The sequence below is a fragment of the Diprion similis genome, chromosome 1, assembly GCF_021155765.1.
Source record: "Diprion similis isolate iyDipSimi1 chromosome 1, iyDipSimi1.1, whole genome shotgun sequence".
NCBI lineage: Eukaryota > Metazoa > Arthropoda > Insecta > Hymenoptera > Diprionidae > Diprion > Diprion similis.
Window position 1 is genome coordinate 1,205,949 of NC_060105.1, and position 24,471 is coordinate 1,230,419.

Here is a 24,471-nt window from a genome sequence, read left to right on the forward strand (position 1 = left end):
GAAAATAACACAAAACACAATTAACTCGCGGTTCGAAGTTGCATCATATTATTATTATTATTATTATTATTATTATTATTATTATTATTACTAATGTTAATATTAATATTATTATTATTAATGACAAACGTACGTAAGTATATGTATGTACAAAGCGCAAGGGGGAAAGAAGATCCCTCCTCGATCGGCGGTTTTCCCCGGGTTTATCCGTATTGGCAAAATTGATCTTGAATAAGATCTATAGTGTCCGAAGGGTCGAAGAAAACAAAGGTTGAGGGATGATCACCTGCACGGCGCGAGTAAGACCTCGAGCCAGCATGGACAGGAGGTGACCTCTTGCCTCGAGTACTTCGGTCCCCAGCCCTTGGCGAAGCTTATACGGACGGAGTTTACGTCGACGGGACCGCTTGTGAGTCCCTGCATGGCGGCTGCGGCGGCGTTGTTCGGTGAATTCGATGACGAGCAGGACGACAAGGAGGTCGACGATTGCTGCTGGTGGTGATAGTGCCGGTGGACATTCTTTGCCCGATCGAATATGTTCAGACAGAATCCCGGCGGCACCCTGTAGACCAACAAGGTTCTCGACTCCGGGTCGTCCAACGTCGGCGAGTTTACGAATATCGGATTCTCCGACCTGTTGTACGCCCAAACGCCGTCGGACTCGTAGCTCAGCGTAAGACCTACGGTTGCGAAAATTCACAATAAAGTTACAGAACAAGACTCTATGTATACCTGCATATTTGTGTATTCGACTGTATAAAGAAATTCAAATCAAAAACTTTGTTCGAAATGAGGAAAAAAAAAAATTCTGTCCAAGTCTCAGCTCGTAATATTAATATTTAGAGGTGCCGCATCGCGATTTTCTATTTTGCATTTAAATATTAGGTGGGTGTATTATTATTATTATTATTATTATTATTATTATTATTTTTTGTTTTTTTTTTTCGTTTCGAAAAACTTTGAAATTTTATAACCAGTCAACGCATTAGTGTACTGAAAAGACGAGAAGGTATTTTTGTATAGGGAATTGAAAGCTCGTGGAGAAAAAAAATCTCTCTTTATGATTTTATGACGAATCTACTCTTTCAAAATTTATTTAAGATCCTCATTGTTTACTTTTTACCTAAGATAACTTTTGAAAGAATAAAGGTGTCACAAAATCATGAGAGAGACTTTTTCTGTAAATTTCGTTCGATTCCCTCAAAATGAAGAAAAAAAAGAAGAAAAAAAAAAAAAAAAATACGTTCTCGTCTCATCGATACACTAATGCGTGTTGAATAGTTATAAAATTTTTAAATGTAAAATAAAAAGTAGCGATTAGGCACATGGATGTTGTAAAGAAAAAAAAGAAAATATATACATATATGTGTGTGTGTGTGTGTGTGTATACCAGAGTACGCATTGCGAAAGAATTGATTATGTATGAGTAATGAGTATTATATATTCAACTTAAATAAGGGAGGATACTCACCGAGACCTATTTTACTCCGAGTCCTCTGAATCGCCGGTGAAGTCGAGTGGTTCTCGGCAAGGGTAGCGAGGCAGAGGCCGTCGCCGTCTAGGAGGGAGTCGAACACGTTCACCGTCGATGGTTCGACAGGATAAAGACGACCGACTCTACCGCCGAGCTCCCAGTAGGCCAGGGTGCACCATTCCCGCTGTCCCGATGCGTCTGAAACGATAAATTTGGAAACAGCCTTGTGATTAAAAATTCTCTCTCTTTTTTTTTTAATTTTGGTTGCTCGATAAAATCGTTTTTAAAAATTGAAGAAAATTCAAATTGAGTCGAAACAAAAAAAACAAACCGCGTACCTTTCAAAGTGAGAAGAATCATAGAAAAAATCACGCGCTAAATCTGACAAATCAAGGGTAAAACCCAGGTCGATTTGGCGTGGAATGCCCCATATATAATACACTCTTTCCATTGCTAATTTATTTTCAGTATATAATATATCTATACCTATGTATATACAGACACGACCTTGCGGATTTCGCGCACGCGGTTTATCGGTGAAAAAAGAAAAATAAAAAAGAAACTTCGATACGTGTAATAACAAGAAGATGTTATATATCGACGACCGGCGTCGCGACGCCGCGTCGCCTTTTTGCATACTTTTGGAAAGAAAAACTTTGCACGTCTGTACGTGAGTCTGACGTTAATGCGTATTTTATTATAAATTACATCATATGTTATTATAAACATTATACTCTTCCGTTATTTTCATACGTTACTACATATGTTGCATATATGTATGTATACATGGCAGCTAACATGTAATCCATCCAATTGCATCCTGCTTATAATTAGAATTGCACGATTTTTCGATGCTCAGCGATAATTGGGTATTTATAATTAATTTCCAATCAATTAAATATTTATATAGATGGCTAATAAAACCGGGAATCGAATATTCCATGCAGCATAGGTAACCTGCAGTATAGGGATAAACACAGCGTACAACGCGTACATCAGGTCGAATGATAAATTAACTTCAAGGTAGGTAAATAATAAGCAGGTAGGTACGCGATGAGATACGAGAAATTTTTATAAACTCACCGCGTTTCGCGCAAGTAGCACGATCAGATTATAATCTGATATTACATACTTGCCCACCGTGTACGTTTCATTGCTTATAATACAAAGAGTTTTATTATATACGCCTGTGTTAAATATCGATAAATACGATTGACTCTCTGCCGAATCTAGACTATAAATCGAAAAGAAACCCGAACAGTTTTTATCGCTGGACAAACTCTACATACACGCCAATGAAAAGTTTTTATCATTTACTTACTTATATAGCTCTAACGAGTATGACAAGACTGTGCAGTTGGTGATTGTGAAAGAGACGAGAGTTTGTTCGATCTAGCCCTTAACGTGATTAATATTACGCTTCTGTTTGTAGTCGAGCAACGGCGAAAGGAAAATACAAAAACACGTGTTGGACAGACAAAGGATCACGTTATAGGTACTGTATCACGGAGGAAATTCCTTTCAGGAAGGAAGCACCTGTTGCTTCGTCGTAAAATGGACCCGAGTTCTCTCCATCCCCTCGTCGAGGTTTATTACCAGATTTCCCCCATCCATCAAAACTTGGGCGGGGGATGAGAGGAAGAGGATTGTCGCGTCTCGTCGGTCCGCACAACCTGTTGCTGCTGCAACTTCATCCCGGAACTATTCGTTACTACTTATAGGTATAATATACCGACCGGGGTTTCACGGCGTCACCGAGGCCATGATGTTCGTTGCGAAAATTTTTCCGCATAATATTTTGATTTGAGGATATTAATTGGCCAAGAATTGATCTTTCTAATTAGTTTATACAGGTTATATCTTATAAAGTTTCAAAATAAAAGATTTCAAAAATTCAAATTACGATATTAGATCAAAATTCTGAAAAGTAAAATTTCGCTAAAGGAAAGTTCCGAAAATTAAAATATAGATACAGCAAGAAGAAACAAAGAAAGTTCAAAGTGGCAAAATTTCCAAATTTTCACATTTTCGCACTTTCGAAACTTTTGACGTTTCGTCAAGGTTTGATTTCCTTGTTCAAAATTTCGCCAACAAAAAACTGGAAACCTATCAAATTCGACAATCATACATTGAGTATAAGTAATATAATTAATAATCGGATTATTCCATTTGAATTTTTCGCCATGAAAATTTGAAAGACTCTAGTTGAGAATGCGGCGACGTCTGGATGTGAACCCACGCAACGTTGTAGGTACGTTACACGCGTTCCACAGATTATTACATACGTGTGCATACTCGTCGAGTGTATATACTAGAGTATATCTGGCTCGCCGTTCCTCGTGCAGCTCGCAATTATCTTATAATTTTCATCCTGTCGCATAAAAAGTCATAAACTGGTCGGAGAGCACGAGCCGAGCTTGATTTCTCGTCTTTTCCATCACGCATGGCAAAGATCGTATAATACAATAAAATAATACATATTCTATAGCAAACTAGCTATCTCAGCTAAACATCGACGTTGGCATGCGTGTTGGAATAAAAAAAAAAATTCAATTAAAACGATTTTCTTTTCAATTTCAGTCAATTTCCGGCGTTTATCTTAAATCCAATTCACTTCCGTTCCTTGTTTTATATTTATAAATATCATATCTAATACCGAACACATTTCCAGCCTAATATCTGACCTATTTTCCTTCATTGATATACAAATTTCATTCTATATTACAGCTGCGCGGTTACCAAGAAATTGTAAAAAAAAAAAGAAATATTTTTTATATCGTTTCGCCGTAGTGTTTAAAATATTGTTAGAACTGCCTACTTGCGTAAGAAAAAACGTGTCAAGATTATAAGTATTCAGTGAAATTCCATCTATAATCTTTTACTCCAAAACAAATCTGTCTCGTTTCCTCGTCTATTTATCCTAATTTATTCTATTCCACATATATTATCCATATAATTTTCAATACGCAATAGATATAACAACACAATTAATAATAAATATTTCGCTGTGACTGTAGCGATAATTTGGCTCAACGAGAGAGCGATAAATCTACAAAATTTCCTCGTAATTGAAACATAACATTCGACAAACGTTATATATTGTTCAAACGATATGTATATTGCTTTAAATACTATATTTTATAAAGAAAAATGTTCAAAAATTCGCCAGGCAAGAACAATATTAAAACAAACAAAAAAAAAAAAAAAAAAAAAAAAAAAATGAAATTTCTCCAAAGCGTTTCTACGACGTTTCTATGCGGCCCGGAGGTATTGGTTGTGGATACCAGGTGATAGGAAAAGACTCGTGAGTCTCCCCCTCAGCCGACATCGACATCCACATCCACATCCACATCTACATGGTCGTAGACACAGAAAGTCGAAGTAAAGCCCGAGCCGGCAAAACGACACACGTCGAGTGCACTAGATGATGTCGGTGATGTCGGTGATGTTGGTGGTGGGAGAGAAAACCTCTCCGAAGAGTATAAAAATAGATATTACGAGTTAACGCGGCGCCAAGATTGCGAGCTATCGGCCGGATTACGTCACTTGGTTGCCGTGTAGCGTCGAGCGTCGAGCGTCGAGCAAGGACGTCTATCGTCGCGACGCCGACGTCTCTCAGCGCCTGCCGATCGCGAACCGATTCCGAGCCCCCCCCCCCCCCCCCATGCCCAAGGAGCTGTCGCGATTCTATAAATCGCGATTAAGGTGTCACGTGACCGATTTAAGTGTTTCCTACGGGATTCAGTCTCGTTATTTTGTGAAATATCGATTCGATTTGAAAATTTTGCGTGTTGTATGATGGTTTTGAATTATTTTTTTTTGTTGTTGTTTAATTTAAAATTTATGTAATTTTTTGTGTCTGTCTGTTCGCTTATTGCTCCAGAACTACCCAACCGATTTTGATTATTCTTTTTTTTTTCTGTGACTTAAATTTTGACGAAAGAATGAGATGAAATCTTGTCAAGAGTTTTAAATCGATCGGGTGTCACCCCGGGTTTAGAAAGAACGCGCTTTCAACGTGATCGCGTTTACTGTGAAACGATTACAAACGTTTAATTCTTCTCTTGAATCCAATATAACGTCAAAACATTTCTATTTTTCTCCCGATAATTAATTACGCGCACATCATTCAATTTTTAGACCGAATCGTAATCGGTACACGAATTAAAATGAATATATATATATATGTATATATATATATATGTATATAACGGAATGAGAGGAAAAACATGCAGCGGTAAGATATAAAAGATTACCCATTAATTTAACAAACGCATAACAACGATGAAAACGGTGATTAAATACACTAATTAGCGATCAATTTTCATTGTACAAAGTTTCGTACGAAATTTGAGGAACAAAAACAAAGTCAAGTAATCAAATTTGAATTGGAAAATAGCGTGAATATGCAGATCACTGATGTGTAATGTATAATTTATAGATCGACACACCAACAGAGACTTCACAACAATATGATTGTCGTTATACCTTCAACTGCGTGAGTTTGTAGAATTGTTATTTGAAAATATTATAAGATAATTAATTGTAACAATGGTCAATGCTGTTCGACAGCGAGGTTTTAAAACTTTACGTTATCCCATAGTTACGGTTAAATATAATTAACGCTTGTCAGATTATACAACTAATGCAGAAAATTTACCCTACATATGAAAAGTAAAAAAAAGAGTGTAAAATCGTTTGTTCCAAATAAAGAATATCATATTCCCTCATAATATATATATATATATATATATATATATAGTATATACCTTTTTTTTAAAAAACATATGTAACAAACAAATATCTGCATCACCGGACTCGAAAGCGTGGAAGTGTTTTTTTTTATTTATTCTTTTCTATATCCCAAGCAAAAATTTACTCCCATGCAGTAATCAATGCCCCGAATCTTCGCTAAATTGACCGCAAAAAAATTCACGGAAACTCGCCGGCGTTTTCTCAGACTTTCCTCAACCCTCCGTGAGTTTTCCACTTTTGTCACATTTCACGCGGCCATTCGATACAGTAACCGTTAGAAACTATATAAATATAATAATATATAATAATATATATATATATATATATATATATATAGATGCATGTAATTATACATAAATTATTAAACACAGTATCGACTATCATATTTATTATAATATTTGTCCTCAGGCCAGTTATTGTACCCCTTACGCTCAACGCGATCGTCGTCATTAATTATTTATTCATTACGCGTATATCCATGTAACAACCATACCCATATAAACGCGTATGACACAAGCTGTAATATCTATCCTGGTATTTTCATCTCGCGTACAGTGCACACGTATACATATACGCGCACGGATGATAGCGGGTCGGAAGTTATAGGTGACGAGGTCGTAGGTCAAGGGTCGGCCGTGAGGCTACGGCACATACAAGTATCACACATGAAACATGCATGTAACTGATACAATATAGGTATATGTTCTCTTCGATCTGTAAGTATACATATATAGTACAGTTGAAAGGCGGGCTGAAATTGAATCTCGCAACGTTTCGTGTATATATATATATATATATATGTATATATATAAATATCTGTCTGTTTCACTTAAATATGTGTATATAACATGCCAACTGGCGAATAATAGCAAAGAGCTGCGCACAGATAATGTATTACCATCCACACACACACACACACACACACACACACACACACACATACACACGCCTGAGAAATGCCTTGCCAATTTTACGTTTCATATATTAATACAAAGTACAAAGTCAGACGCGTACGTGAACGAACGACGGTATACATACATACATATGTAAGCATTGGTAATTACTTCGTAGAAACCGGCGAGAGATTTGGAGCGATTTGAGCGATTTTTCGCAATCCCACGTCCGTATGTGTAACGTGGCCAAATCTCGCTAACGAGCCGTACTTTTTTTTTTTCTCCCTCGTCTATAGAATGACGTACGCATCGTATTCCTAATTTTCTTTTACATTCCGCAAACGTGTTTACACATACAATAATAATAATAATAATAATAATAATAATAATAATAATAATTTATTATAAGTAATAATCTGTTCCCCTTCGGTGTGATTCGATAAGTTTATCAGACCGTTTTCACAAACAAGGGCATTCACATGTGCATATTTTTCCATTTTCGCATTACATACAGGAACGTTAGACGCGTGCCCCATCGCGTAAGATATCTAAAACTACTTATAGAACATCGTCTATATAGAGCGAACACTTCGCACGCCTACGTGCGCCGTGATTATTAAACAAAGCTGCATTCCACCGGGCGATAATATTGCATACGCATTATACGCAGAGACATAGGCGGCAGACACGCCGCGTTTTAACCGCGAATTGTGCGCCGCGGCATTTGTCACAAGTCTACACGTTGCTTTCAAGTCTGCCGACAAACGGCCGTGCGGTGTATATACGAGTATATCATACATGCAAATTCCAAGTAAAAGCACGAGAGAGAGGGCGAGAGAGAGAGAGAGAGAGAGAGAGAGGGAGAGAGAGACTTGTTGTATGCGGTCATAACGTACACCTCGGTACTTGCTGCACAATGCGACTCGACACTATAGCTGGCGGGCAAAATAAACTTGTTTCTTCCCGGCGCCTCGCGCAATTTACATGTTTGCTATATGCATGTATGTAAAATCTATATGTATAGGTATACGTATGTATTGAAATAATGTCCAAGCATAAATTGCACGTTATACAAAAAACGATGAATTCTTCTAGCAACATATTTATTTATTTTATTTATTTTTTTTTTTAAATTATTTTCTTCTCTGTTTTCCTCTTTAAATATATTAGAATAAAAATTAATCGAAATATATAAATGATAGAAATGAAGAAGAAAAATAAAGAAATACCTAAGAATAACCACCACCACCACCACCACGGGGGTTGAATATCAAAGCGGACTTTGTTGGATTTTGGATTACACATTAATAATAATAACAACAACAACAACAACAACAACAAAAGTATGCACGTATAAGATAAGAATAAAAATAATGATGTAACGGTGTAAAACGTGGATTACATATGTTAGGTATAAAGTTCAATCTGAATCCTATATACATATACGATTACATTACACGCCTGTAACATTAATATTTTCAACATCAAAGTATGTACATATACAATATACAGTATATGTATACCATAAAAACACATAAAATGCATGTAATAACGCGCGTTTCGCCTGACATTGTGCTGCAGAAGTAATTTCCAGTGTATGACTAACAACGTACTGCCCCCCAAGGTGTGCGCATCGTGGTAAGTATGTACCTATATACCGTGTCTATACGCGTAAAAGACACTAATTACTATACAGGGTCTGCTCGTATATGACTGGGCGACGAGACGCGACGCGACGCGACGCGACGCGACGCGAAGTCGCTGTTCTAATACACATTCGTTGTCTGTGCACTGTGTACATACGTGCCATATACATATATGTATATATATAACGTAACGTAACGTAATGGAACGTACCCGATGTAGGTAGACGTATGCTATAGAAACAAGGTACACGCAGGTATGTATGTACGCGATAGACATATATACGCTCGACGTCTCGTCTGTCCTTCAAACGGCCTTCCTCCTGCTGCTGCTGCTGCTGCTGCTGCTGCCGAGTGACCGAAGAGCAAAGGTAGGATAACGGCTGGGTACGATATGTATAGGTATAGACATAGGTATAGGTATAGGTATAGGTGCATTGAGTGTATCTATACTACCGCGTTGAACACGTGTGGATAAGTTAAGGAGAGATGTAAAAAAAGAGAGAGAGAGAGAGAGAGAGAGAGAGGAGAGGAGAGGAGGGGAGGCACATTAACGTACGAACACTCGCTGCTGCACTCCGAGAAATGCAGGCACATACCTGGTGTAACAGATTATACCTTATAGACCCGAGTGTGTGTACGTACGTGGGTAGAGTACACGCAATATCGCGCGATCTATCTCTCGTGTGATATCTGATATATATATATATACTTATAATAGGTCTATATCTGCAGTGTATGCATGTATGTATGTATGTATGTATGTATAACGTGTGTTATATAGAGACATGGCCAAAAGTTCCTCGCCGAGAAGAGTAAGATTGCTGTAACCAACGACGACGACGACGATGATGATGACGGGAGTGATAGAGACGCGTCACGTCACTCAATCCATCAATCTCTCTTGATTTCTCCCCTCAAATCCCTCTCACGATAAGAAGATCAAAGTCACGCATTATAACGCTGCGACAGTGCATTCATTGCGGCTCTTAGTGAATTTTGGAATTATTTCACCTCCCGCACTGTTCCGTTAAAATAAATTTATATCATCGTATCGAAGTTAATAACCGTTAGAGCATCGATTCATGCTGAGAAAAAACGGAAAAATCGTTATTTCGCGATTTTGTAACCGTTTGAAATACGCGGTTAAACAACAAGAAAACAAAATACACTCAGGATCTTCGAAATCTTAGTTCCTTCAATATTATTGTTAAAATTAGAAAAATAGTAATTTTCTCTCTCAATCTTCAACAAAACTTTAACCCCGTAACATGTTACGGTGGTATATATTTATTTATACGCATTATTATATTAAAGAAATTTCATTTTGTCGAACGCGTGATGCACGAAGAGGTTCGAATCGTTTCTCAAATCAAATGGAATCAAATCAAATCCCAGCAGATATAATCGCGGATTACATACGGCGAAAATAAAAGCGTGCTGTATGTAGATATATATATACATCGTGTATATGTATACATATAAACGCGTTTCAAAATTTGTTAGTTCAAAAAAAAAAAAGAAAAAAAAAATATATATATATATAGAAAAGAAATGAAATGAAGTTGCAACAGACGTATTTCAAAGTGCGAATCAATATATTCAAATGTTTAATGTCTTACACCGATAAAGAATACGTAAACAGAAATTTCATGCAATGGTGTATATTGTTTCTTCTCATCTTTATTCTATACATCACCCTATACTTTTTTCCATTCTTTTCTTTTCAATTCTTTGCAAATTTTTCAAAGAGAGAACGAAAAATACACCCCAAAAATCTAAGATATCATTTACCCTTAGCTACATGAGACCGCAAAATTCAACGATATCGTGATATTTATCAAACATATATATAAATATTGATAAATTATTACAAATTAAAACGAGCGAAAGTACCTACGCGATATATAATAAATAACAATACGTCTCGCGCTATTATAGACTCAACAATAAATCATGCATCCATCCTCTGTTTAAAAAAGAAACGAAGAACCTTATACGATACAACATGTAACATACCTATAGTAATATTAATATACACCGCACGCGCATCTCTTTTGCGATATGTTTATATGCACATTGCAGATTATACGGTATATAATTATACGTATACCTTGTATGAATGCATACAAAAATACATACACGCACGCACACTCGCACACTCGCACATGTCCAGTTAAAAGTGACTTTTACATGTATATACACAAATGTATACGTAAAAATCGGCGCCCAGTCGGACGGTCGTAAAATTGCAAACAAATGCCTCGCGTCTCGCGGTCGTCCGCATATAAGTAGTAGGTATATGTATACTGTATACCTATATACTCTCTCCCTCTCTCTCCATCTATCTATCTTTCTCCCGGCGTATGTATACCTAGACTTCTGTCGTTGCTCTTTTCGCCGTTTCTTATATATATCTATATATATATATATATATATATATATATACAAGTTGTAAGGATATAGATATTAGGTATGTACGTACGTATATGTATGCAGGTATACGCGTGTATGCGAAAGAGACGCGCCGATGTGCTTTGTAATGGGAGAATAAAAGATGGCCCGACGCCAGTGAAGGCGCCACATACCGGGCGCCGCCTAGCAGCTCTCTCCCCCCCCCCCCCCCCAACACAAACCCTCCGGCCCCCGCCGAAGGCAGGCGGCGGCGGCGGCACACACTGCATTCACCGCCAAGTGTGTATGTATTCCTTATTCCTCACCGACGATCGCGGTGCAACCGAGCAAACAGGCCCTCCCTCCCTCCCTCCCGCCCTCCTGCCCTCGCAGCCTGCCCGCTGCACGCACCTCTTCAAGCCGATCGCTTGGCCTCCTGGCTTAACGCTCCTTTCTTTGGCTAGTGTGAGAAGCCCTTTTCAGGATGCGCCAATAAGGTGAATTTTTTAAGGAGGGAGGAAGGGAGCCGACCTATCATCCCTTGGTTTTTTTTCTTGTTCTTCATTTTCTTTTTCTTCTTTTTCTTCTTCGTCGTCGTCGTCGTCTTCTTCCTTCGAGGTTTTTCGAAACGAGATGAAAATTGCATTGTCTATACGTGAATCACGTGCCCCGTCCTTCCACGCAAGGGAAGGAATTACCGAATGACTGACCTGCAAGTGGTTGGTTGGATGCTGTCGAATCGACTCCTCGTGTGTAATATCTGTGTCGGTATGTATACAGGTATACGGGTAATAAGCCAGGCACGTTTTTACTGCCTCGGCGATGATCAGTTGTTGGTTTAAGGAATGTCATTCATTCGTTCATTCGTTCGTTCGTTCGTTCATTCATTCATTTATTCATTCATTCTTCTTTTTCTTTCCGTCTCAATTCGTTGTTTCGATATGTTGTGAAATGAAAAGAACCTTTTACTTTTCATCTACCTATATGTATGTATATACGTATACGTATAATTTCTTCTCATAACCCGTATTGCATTGCAAATCAAACAATTTCGACAGACGGTATAAAGATCATATCATTTTCGTCTTACGATATCGAAGCCTAAACGAACTTCTGTAATCTACAAACAAAAGGAAAACGAAAGAGAAGAAAAAAGCGAAACAGAGAGAGAGAGAGAGAGAGAGAGAAAGAGAGAGAGGGAGAGAGACTTTTTCAGTTTTGAGTCGCATATCATATTATACAATGCACACATACAAACTCAAACTCAATACTCAAACACATGTACAGGTAATGCAAAATACACGAACGCGATCTGGAATTTTATAAAACGTCGAAACGGTGAAACACAACGTTACAGAACCAACTCTAGACGGCAGGATATCGGCGTTTCTTGCTGCAGCGCCCTTCCCTGCCGCGTTTCGTTCCTTTTTTCTACACTCACACATAGTTATATACGTAAAATTACGACCCTCGTTCAGCGTTCGGAACTCACTTAATCCCCCCCCCCCCCCCCCCCTAACCCGACGACCAGACAACCGATTTCGTTCTCGTTCAAATTACACACACATGGTATATATATCTACAGATCAGTCAAATACCTCGCAATATATATATATTTCTTTCCCGCCAGAAGGTATGATATTATTATTATTATTGTTATTATTATTAATTATTCTTCGGCTATGTGCAGACAAGAGGGATAAACTCGTGTCGAGATTATATAATCATCGTTGTTTCACAGTGTGGTTTAAGTTTAAGAAAGGGATAAAAATAATTGAGCGTGGTGGAGAAACGAATGTTGATTTGTTAGCACGTACGTATTACAGAAAGATAGAGAGAAAGAGAGATGGAGAGAGAGATTTGCTCGAGTGTTTGACATTCACTCGGTCCAAGCGGTGAACCGCAAGCTTTCAAACGTTGCATACCGCGCGTAACAATTACGTTTCGTACGTACCAACCAACGTTAGCAATGTGCAGTAAAACAAGGCGTTTCGTAGCAATAATGTGATATTTTAAAGAGAATGCGGTTTGAACTGAACGAGGGAAGGAAAAAAATCTCGAGCATTGAGAATATAGAGGACGAGAGGAGATAACGGAGGAACGACGGAAATCGCACGAAATAACAAATACCGCAAATTACAAAAGTTGGTACAACAGGGTGTCTGCTCAAGTTGGGATCTAAAATTCCTTGACAATTCCACGATATTCCAGGTGATTTTATAATTTTTCCGAAAATTTTTCCTGTAAATTAATACGTAGATACATACAAAAATTTGTAAGCATTTATTATCATCTGTTGAAATATAGTTGACAAATATATATATACATATATATTTTTTTCGTTCGGTTTTGCAAAGAATGAGGTTTTTTTAATCGATCATTGTCACGAAAAATTCCTTGAAAATTACAAGATAATCTAGGAGGAAAAAAAATTTTTCTTCAGAGATTTCCAGGACTACCAGGTTTTTTAATGAGATAGACACCCTGTATAAGGACACCGCAGGCCAACTATAAGCTCGTGCTTCTTCAAGGATCCCAAAACATCCCCTTTAACCCGCGGAGTCGACCGACGGCGATCAAATTACGAACCAACGACCATGAGGGAGGCTGCAACGGTCGGACGGCCTTGACCCTCGATCGATTTACGTCGTGCCTTCAAAGTCTCTCTCTCTTTCTCTCTCTCTCTCTCTCTCTCTCTCTGTGAGTGCGTACATTAATATCGTGGAATAATAAGGAGGAGACGAAACTCTGCGATAAAAATTGTCCCCAGTTTTGAGGTAACGTAAGAGGAATTGTCTGAACGCTATTTGGTCGCCTAATATTGCAGAGAAAGTGAAATTTTTCCTTTGATGTAAGAAATGTAAAAAAAAAAAAAAAGAAAAAAAAAAAGAAAGGACGGTGGTCGTGAACTGTAAGCCTTATATGTGCTACAAACATATTTCGGAAATTCGTAGAATACGCGTTTAAGGCAAGTGAAAAGCGAGTGATTGTTTTTCCAGCCTCGACAGACAATAAAATCCGAGAAAAAGGTGGGAAAACAGCGAATCGTAAGATTGTAATAAACCGCACATTGAGAGTTATTTCATCTTGCGTTGCTCCATGCAAAAGCTGGACCGTTTGAGTTTTGTCTCCTTCCTACTCCTCCGTGATTCATATCGAATTTGTGTTTTCAAAAGCGCGTAATTTCTGTCTAAAGTCGTTTATCATTTAAAATATGCATAATATAAAGCAAACGACGTAGGTTTTGATTAGAAATTTGGCTTTTTTCTTCAGGTCCCAAGTCAAGTTTTAAATTCAGAGAGAAAAAGGATAACATAAGTGATACATGATATGAGGAAGTAAGGAAAGTCATATTGTGTCGTGCGATGGCTGGTTGGTACATGATGAATACAACCGACAATGTCCATAAAGCGACGGATGCGGAACGCGTTCGTATAATATAACCAGAGCTAAGCCAACCTGACCAAACCCAACTTGTGTAATAGAGTAGAAGAAGTAGAAGAAGACAGAGAAGAAGAAGAAGAAGAAGAAGAAGAAACGTTCCGCGGACAACCTGTTGCTTATTTGAGCTTTTCCTTTTTTCACGCTGCATCATGATCCTTGTTTTCGCAGACGTTGCCGCTGTTATACCTAATAATTTTCGCGACACGTGTCCTGAGATGCTGATATCGTTATACTTATAATTTAGTGTGAAACACAGTACGACAATAAGCCTAATATTTAATAGCTTTGAATTGAAAGTATAATTTTGTTAAATGGCTCTATTATATACATATAACAACAATAACAACAACAATAATAATAATAATAATAATAATAATAATCTTGAAACGTTATTACGCACCCTCAAAAAACTCGATTCTAACATTTCACCATACTAAAAATCACATGTGAACGAGTTCGAATTCCTCGATATTTTTATCCGCTGCTTCGTTACGGCAAAACTGGATGATCATCCTTATATGTATACATTAGTACGACATAAAAATACTCTATACATATATCCTTTCAATTTTATCTGTCCAATTACTGTAGTGTATTCAGATAATTATGAAACAGCACCTTTCTCTCAACACATATCAATCTTTCGTCGATTTACATACATCTATATCTTTCTTTATCTGCCTACATCTCGATATATAAATGTGTGTGTGTGTGTGTGTGCGCGCGCGCGCGCACAAATATTCATCAGCATCCGCATCGTTATAGAAAAAAATTTCAGTGTGCAATCACTGCAATGTTGGCACTGCAGGCTTGTAATTAGATTCTATCCCTGCACGCCTATCAATGTTTGTATTATACATTACACCTGGACTAGAGGTAAGCATAGTTACACACATACACACATGTATGTATATAATATATATACTAACATCAGCCTAGAGTCAGAACAGAAAGAACAGACAAGCGGATGATGTGTCAACGAGTAAGTATACAGACAAGGTATACACATATATCACATATACACGTACATATACATATATACATACATAATACGTCTTACAATATGTAATATAGAATTCAGTTACTACATGAGGTTAAAAAGCGTAAAAATAACTTGACCGACAAAGAAATCAATAAAGCTGTACAGTTGTACGTTACGTTACGTTACGTTACGTTACGTTACGTTGCGTTACGTTGCGTTACGTTGCGTTGCGTTACGTTGTCGGCGGCTGCGATAGTGGAAGGCAAAGGCAAAGGCAAAGGCAAAGGCAATGGCAGCAAGCAAGCAAGCAGGCAGGGCCATGGCAGGGCAGCCGAGCGAGGTCGCGGCACATGCGGCAGCTGTCTGGCGCCAGCCACCCCCTCCGACCCCCCCCCCCCCCCCCCGTGCTCCTCCCGCCGCGACGCCGACGTCCTTTCGGCCCCTCTCTAAACCCCGACTCAGCCACCCACCTTACCGACCGAGGAAGAAGAAGAAGAAGAAGAAGAAGAAGAAGAAGAAGAAGAAGAAGACGAGTGTCTCTGATACTTGGCAAGATCGGAACTACGTAGATGATCTCTTCCCTACTTTGACATGCATAAAAAAAGTCAAAACGTCATTCTTAGGGTGTATGTAGGTTGTAAAAAAATTGGGAGAATTCTGTTGAACCTATATATTGATTATAATTATAATTATTTTTCTATCGATAGTTGAAATGATATTTGTCGACTGGTTTGCTTTAAGGCTATATTATTTCGTTGCATCCGGATCGATCTTGTATTCGAGATACGACGAGAATCTTGTGCGAGAATGCTGATTGAACTCATATCCAGATGGAGAGAAAAGTTGCGTTTGAAAAATTTTTGCAAACTCTCGACGAGATCTATAAAAAACAAAAGTCGCGGAACGCATACGGCTGTAATAACTGATATATAATACTTTTTTCACAATAACAATTTGAAAATATTAGCGGACGGGTCTTAAATCGCCGTTTAAAGTTTCGAAAAAATTATGCAACAAGTGCATTATGCGCGTGCAATACCGAGTATATTATATACTCGAGTTACGTGAATATTGGATATTTTTCAAGCCTAATCGAAAAATTACCGTTTCGTCGAATATTTACACACAATTAACTACATCCTATCCTGCGTGTAAAATATCCATATAAGACGACAACTGTTTAGTCTGCTATTAAAATTGCAATATCCAATATGCATAATTTAATCCGGCCAACTCGATTACAGTGTAACAATTAATGCCTGTAACATATTCGAATGCGATATGTGTATAGTAAGTACCATAGTATTATATGTAATACGGTTGAATAACTTGCATTTGTCGATAATCCGCATTCATCGTAATGATTATTGTCGAGTTGTACAACAACGATGTGTAATCGATTAATGAACCTCTACGCGACACGTGATCGAGTCCTGCATGTGTTTATATATGGACATCAGGTATAACATTACAACGTTTGGAGTAAAAAAGAAACAGAAAAAAATTTAAAAAAAGAGCTAGAGTAAGGGAGAATGACAAATTCAAAACTGAAGAGAAGCTGTAACAAAAATAATAATGAGATAAGAAAGAGCGAGCGAGAGAGAGAGAGAGAGAGAGAGAGAGAGAGAAAAATAGAGGACGGCTTCCAGCTGGTTGGCCTCACACCACGCGCCACGTGTCTCACCTCACCTCACCTTGTGCATGAGCAAATTGTTTTCGTCTCTAAATCCTATTACCTAATCGACACAACGTTCCACATAATATCCGCGTGCATTACATACGTTGACGGTATTCTTTTCTCGTTCGATTCCCCCTTTTTCTCATCGCCGTAGGAGAAGGAATATCGAAATTCGATAAGAAAGAAAAATCAAAAATTAATTTAAATTAAGAAGAAAAAAAAAAAGAAAAAAAAAAACAACCCGATTACGTACTCAAATCGCGGGGAAATATTGTCCAAATTTTAAAGAATCGGTGAAAAACATAGCACGGAAATGAATTGATATATCTTATAAATCGATACACACACGCACACGCACAGGTAGAGAAAATTGCAAATACCTTCACCGTTCGTCGTCAGGGATTCGAGAAGTGGCTGTGGGTTTGCGTTTCTGTGTCGATTAATCACCGAGCCGGCGTCTCCTTCGCCTCCACCTTCGCTCGGTGCACGATCTGAAATCCATAAATGAGAAACAGTTGTTACATTTAAATGAATAAAATAACTGCTTCTAAACAAAAAATAATTGTTAGTGAAAAAAAAAAAGAGAGAAAAAAAAACAGACATCAAAGACAACGAGAAAAAAAAATTTGAATAAATACACAAATAGATAAAAATCAGGACGATGAGAATAAATTACATTCAATTAGGTGGTGAAAATTTAGCGGGCGCGGGGGGGAGGTGGGGTAGAAAATTTCTTCTTTTTTTTTTTTTTGTCTTTTAAATTCGCCTGCACGGGTTGTTTTCCCGCAAAGCGGGTCGTTTCAATAATTCCTCCGTCATAGTGTGAGTATATCGATATATATATATACGTATGTACGTACGTATATGTATATGATATGTACGTATAACATAAAAAGAGGAAAAAACGCGCGACGCTATTTTGACGCGACAGCGGCTAGCGAGAACCTCTCTCTTCAGCTCAATCTTCTTCTTCTTCTTCTTCTTCTACTTTTACTTCTTCTTTGTCCTATTCGATAACTTCTACTAGCCGGATTCGCAACGTACTCACTCGCTTCCATGCATACGCGTGTTCTTCGACACTCACCCATATACATATACCTGCCATATACCCAGAGAGACATATATTAATATACCTAGAGCGAGATAGGATTTTTCTACGCAGAACTAAGCTATTGCATAACTCGATCGTCGCGACACAAAAACAACAACCGTATGGAAGCTGTGACTAACAATAAGACATAATATTATAATAATAATAATAATAATAATATAAATATATATATACAATATACATATATATCCTGCCTTTGTACACACCACGCGGCGAAACTTGTATTACAATATCTTGCCATTCATAGATCGGAACGAGCCGAAACGGGTTATATAAACCGAAAGACGATTTTAACACCGACGTGAGACGCGACGCTACGGCGAGAGAAGAGAAAAATTTCGAGAAACAAAACTATGATCGGTTAGTGAAGACCAATTGGTGGACGTCAACGATCGACTTTGGAGCAGATCGGAGGTTGAATTATGCAGAAAAAAAATGGGCGAGTAAATCTGTATACATATACGTAGATACATGCATATGTGCCATGTCCAGAAACCATGAAACTTGCACACACAATAAAAGTCTGACCATTGTGACAGCTTGAGGCATGAGACTGAAGGTTGTACAGATAATTCATTAACCGATGAACCACATGGAGAGAGACAAAGAAGAATAAGGAGGAGCAGCAGCAGAAGCAGCAGCAGCAACAGCAGAGGAACAAAAGGGAGAGAGAGAGAGAGAGAGGAAGGCTGACGTCACAAACATCGGACTCTCGGTGGGTCGGTCGGTCGCATTCTTTCAAGATTCTTGGGTTGTAGACTCTGAGACTCGGTATTATATCCAAGGCGAAGGAACGAAGGAACGAACGAGAAACGAACGAGAAACGAACGAACGCCTCTAGCTAGGCTTGGCTGGCTGGCTGGCTGGTTGGCTGGTTGCTTTTCCCTCGAGAGGAACGCAGCGCCGTTTCCTGTTATCGCTCCGCAGCTTCAACCAGCAGGGGGAATATGTCAGTGTCTTTTTTATTTCGGGACTCCGATATTACATTATGTATTTTACGCACGCTCGAAAACGCGTAAAGTACTCCATTTCATCCCCCGTTGGTGAAAACTACTCTGCAATATATATATATATATATTTAGTATTTATTTTTAGTATTCAATGAGCCAAAAAAATTTACGTCATAATTACAGAATCATCAAGTAAACCCCACGGACGTAATCGATGTTACCTGTTCGTGGCTTGGTACAGAAACATACGAAAAGAAGAAAGAAAGAAAGAAAGAAAGAAAAAAAAAGAATTGCGATTAAATGCAATATATACTTTACGATGCATAGTATATATGTATATATTGTATATGTATATATTGAATTGTACATTCACGAATTTTAAGAATCACCCTGATATCCGCACGTCAAACATTAAATAACATAAACATTGTTTCTCAGTGTATGACGATAGATTGAAAGAAGATGTTTTTTGACGTGATTTTTATACTCACAATCAGTGTGTCCGTGTGTTTTCTTTTCTTTTTTTTTTCTTTTTTTTTTTTTTGTTCCTTTCCGATATAAATCATTCTTTTTCCACGAATGTATTACAGACGTATATGTATAATAGCTTGATATTCCTTACACCGTATTTTGAACGATAATTTTATAATGATCGAGGTAAGAAAGAGGAAATTTTTACAGCGTGTAGCGTGACGCGTTTCTATATAACTTGAAAGAAAAAATAGTTCTTCTTCCTCCTTCTGTTCACCGCGGGGATAACCGGAGTTAGAGAGAGAGAGAGAGAGAGAGAACTAAGGACTTTGGAAACGTCTAAAAGAGCTATTTTAAGTCCCCCCTAATATACCGCGAAAGCGTTCCGTTCTCCTGACGAACCGCGTCGTCGCGTCGCATCGCGTCGATCCCAGAGCGTATTTTCTCCCTAACGGCTTATTACTTCTTGTCACAATATGTATAGTTTATTATTATTATTATTATTATTATTATTATTATTATTATTATTATTATTATAGATTAGCTAAACACCCCATCTAGGCTGCATAATACAAGTAGATATCGTGCAGTTTTGATTTTTTCTTACACCTGCGGTTATTCAGGGTTGTTGTTTCCTTCCTTCTTTCATTTTCTCTTTTTCTTTTTCTTTTTCTTTTCCTTTTTTTTTTTTTCTCACAAATTTTTCAGTAATGTCAAACAAGCAAGAGTTCGCGGTCGTGATACGAAACAACGGATGATGAACGGAACGGAGGAAATAATTACGAATAATACTTAGATACTTGCAATTAGAAACGGTTAGATAACGTGAATAAGATTATAAGGAAAAAGAATAAGTGAAAGTTATATACGTAGAAAATTTTATGAATAAATTATATGTATATAATACGAGTATAATGTAATAAAGATTCACGGCGTTTTCATCATAGGTTTTTTAGACTTTTTTCTTTCTTTACCTCTTTTTTTTTCTTTTTCTCCTTTCACACGTTTACGTTTGCATACAACGTATGTACCCTGTAGTAAATTTCGTCGTAACGTACGTATTTTATACGCACCGATTAGACTGTATAATAAAATAAACCCGTAACGTCGTTAATCACTTTCCTAATACCGGATATGTATATACGTATAGATGCTTATACAGAGCATTCAATTCTCTCTCTCTCTCTCTCTCTCTCTCTCTGTTTTCTTCTCCTTCTAGTCAATGAACATGAACGTATACGGAATATATGTATGCACGTACATAAAGAATTATATATACCTACTCCCCCCACGCATGCGTCGCTTCATAAAAATACAAAAACGTATATATATATATATATATATATGTGTATGTATATTGCGCAAGCATCGAGACACATTCATACATACATGGATACAATTTGTTTTGATAATTTCTTCGTGCAAATGCCTCTCCGTGAAAAGTATTTTTCAGATCAAACCTGCAGATTTGCTGTAGACAACAACAACAGCATCATCATCATCATCATCATCATCATCGCCATTTCTCTTTAACAATTCTCACCACGTGTCTCTCTCTCTCCCTCTCTCTCTCTCTCTCTCTTTCTTACATCTCCGTCACACCGTTCTCGTATATTCTTTAAATAATTAATTCCGACTGTAAAAAGTGGGCGAAAACTTTTTCGAAAAAAGAAGGAAGTTAAAACAAAAAATCAAGGAAAAATAAGGAAAATAAAAGAAGAAAAGGAAGGCATATATAAGGCTTGCGGGTCTCCGCGAGAAATTTTCCCAATCCGGAAACGGTGGATTTTTAGTGAGAAAGCAACGGGGCCCACGACCACGCGAGGAAGCCTTGGAATGTCAGTGAGCCACTCCCGGTCCAAGAGCTGGTCTCTCCTCTCTGTTGTCCGAGGAGACGCTGTCAAGTGGCTGCTGCTGCTGGCGATGCTCTCCTCTCTCGTGTTCCGACTTTGAGAGCGACGGATCGAGATAGAATTTAGGAGAGCGAGAGGGAGAGATGGGGGAAGAAGAGAGAGAGAAAGAGAGAGCAATAATATAAATGGACAATATAATACTACGCCAAATTTTTATCCAACATCAGATCGTATTTTCTACATACTGTAGACAAGTTATTTGGGAAAAATTTTAATTGTGGTTGCAAAAGTATGAAAAAATAAAAAAATTCACTACAGAAGCGTCGCGTTACTATGCAGCAACAGCAGCACCAGCAGCAGCAGTAACTACAATAGAAGCATGAACAAATGAGACGTAAATCCATCAAAAATAATACACCCAAAGATATGTGCATATACATAGAAGTTTATATATGTATATATGTATATATAGTAACCTTGACGAAATCGCTACACGCGCGATGCCGAGTAAATCTTTTTTTGTGTAGTAGAACGTTTTCTTTTCTTTTCTTTTCCTCTCTCGCTCTCTCTCTCTCTGTCTTCTTTATTTATTTATTCCCCTCTACTTTTCTTATAACCACCGATAAGAAATCCCGCTGTCAAAAGAAATATGTACATACATACGTCATATATACATATATGTCATATATATATATATATATATATATATATATATATATATATGTAAGTGCGTGTATATAAATATAATAACAATCATAACAAAAATGACAAAAATATGATGGTGGAATTGGTGGGGGTGGGGGTATATAATGAGCTCGCTGTATTATATACTACACGTTTAGACGATGATATACAATATTATACGATATATATACACGAGCTGGGCGCAGGTATTGCACACACACAAACATATTGTAAACCTATAAATATGTACAATCAGCTCTGTATAATTATAACTCGTTGTATAATACATAAAATAATAACAACGCGAGTGTCGCTCAAAAACACGAGGGTATAATTCATTAAAAGTGTCCGAAATAAGTAGGAAAAAAGATAATAAAGAGAAAAGAAATCTTATTGTTAGCTTTACGCATGACGTAAATTTTAAACACGTGAGTGTATTTATGTGTGTGTGTATAGTCATATATATAAATTGTGTTAAAAAAATAGTATACGTATTGTTTTCAAAGTGCGGAAAGTGAGCGAATTCGGACCCGTGTGTAAAGTTCCCAGCGTTAGCCGAGACGAACGCTGTAATCACACTGGGGCAAGCAAACTCAGCCGAATGACGTCACCGGCGGTGCGTAAAGTTCGTGTGTAAAATTGAATTGACGGTAAGTGCGTTACATACTTCAAAGAAAAAGCGTGTGTGTAAAATTTAGAATTTTTCGCCAAGCCGATGGGGGAAGGGATTTGTTTTACCGCACTGTTAGGATATCGGGCACTTTACGCACGCATCGAAAATCCAACTTAGCAAGAATGTCTTGCAAAAATTGCATTCTATTTATTATTATTCTTCTTTTTTTTTCTTCTCGCTGACTCTTATACGTCATATAGAGTGTAAATCGCATCGTTATCATAACACGAACTTCACTACATACCTACATGCCTATATTATATACAATTTGATTCCCCCGTACATACATATTCACTAGGGTGGCGCAAAAAAACATACTATTTTTTTTTTTTTTTTTTTTTTTTTTTTTTTTTTTTTTTTTTTTTTTTTTTTTTTTTTTTTTTTTTTTTTTTAGTCTCGTGTGACAAAATGTTAGTTTTTGATGTTGTAAGAGGCCATTCCAAGAAACAGTTCAAAAAAAAATTTTTAAGGGATCGCTTCACATTTTTTAAAACGTCAGAAATCGTCAAAAATAAATGTTTTTATTTTTTTTTCTCGTCACGGTATAATTTTATAGACAAATAAAAATAAGTTTCCGAAAGTTTCAATTCAAAATTTGAATTTTGAAAGGTCGCTCATAATTTTTTTTCAATTTTTTGGTGCATTTCTTTAGATCTTTTCGAGCGACCTTTTAATATTCATATCAAAATTTCATAAATTTTTTTTCTTTAATTTAGTAAGAAAGAATCGATAACAATACACCACGACATGAATTAAAAATCAAACAAAATACTGAAAATATAATTTTTTTAATTTAATTTTTTGACGATTTTTGAAATTTTAAAAAATTTGGAGCGACCTCTTAAAAAATTTTTTTTTTGAGCTGTCCTCTGGAGTGGGCTATTAAAACATCAAAAACTAACATTTTGTCACACGAGACTGAAAAAAAAAAAAAATAGTCGGTTTTTTTCGCCACCCTAATATACACATATTATATTTATATATTGTATATATCACCGACGAATCGAGAGTAATATATCATTTTACAGTAGGTCGCGTATGCCGTACAGTTTACAATATTTGTATGAATGAAATGAGGAGGAAGTGAAAAAAAAAAGTAAGGAAAAAGAGTGTGGAACAAATACAGATGATTTGCAGAAGGATCGTCATTGAATGCGAAAATCGTGCGAACGGTATCTGCTGCAGGCAAGAAAACAAAAAAAAAAAAAAAAAGAACAGGAAAAAAGTGAGAGCACAAATTTTGCACGTCGTCTGCAGAGTACTTACGGCAAATAAATGGAATAGGACAAGATTTCGTTTCCACAATTTTCTGCAAAAATTTCTTCGATTTCCGATTAACAATTGTGTACTCGTAACAGTAGACAGAGAGAGAGAGAGAGAGAGAGAGTGAGAGAAGGAAGAGAGAAATACGAGAGAGCGCACGTGTAATGCTGCAAGTCGCTACTCGGTTTATTCGAGCAAAGTTG

General features: G+C 37.3%; 1 protein-coding gene across 2 annotated transcripts in view; it reads right to left on the minus strand.

Annotated features, from left to right (window-relative positions):
- LOC124404322 (mothers against decapentaplegic homolog 6) overlaps positions 1-24,471 on the minus strand; it is a 35,651-nt gene continuing 11,180 nt past the window's right edge. For both annotated transcript variants that reach the window (XM_046878373.1, XM_046878365.1), the window contains 3 exons: positions 17,644-17,754; positions 1,472-1,672; positions 1-680 (listed from right to left, as the gene is read on the minus strand). In XM_046878373.1, the coding sequence (XP_046734329.1) occupies positions 283-680; positions 1,472-1,672; positions 17,644-17,754 (710 nt within the window). In that variant the 3' untranslated portion in view covers positions 1-282. The remainder of the gene's footprint in view (positions 681-1,471; positions 1,673-17,643; positions 17,755-24,471) is intronic.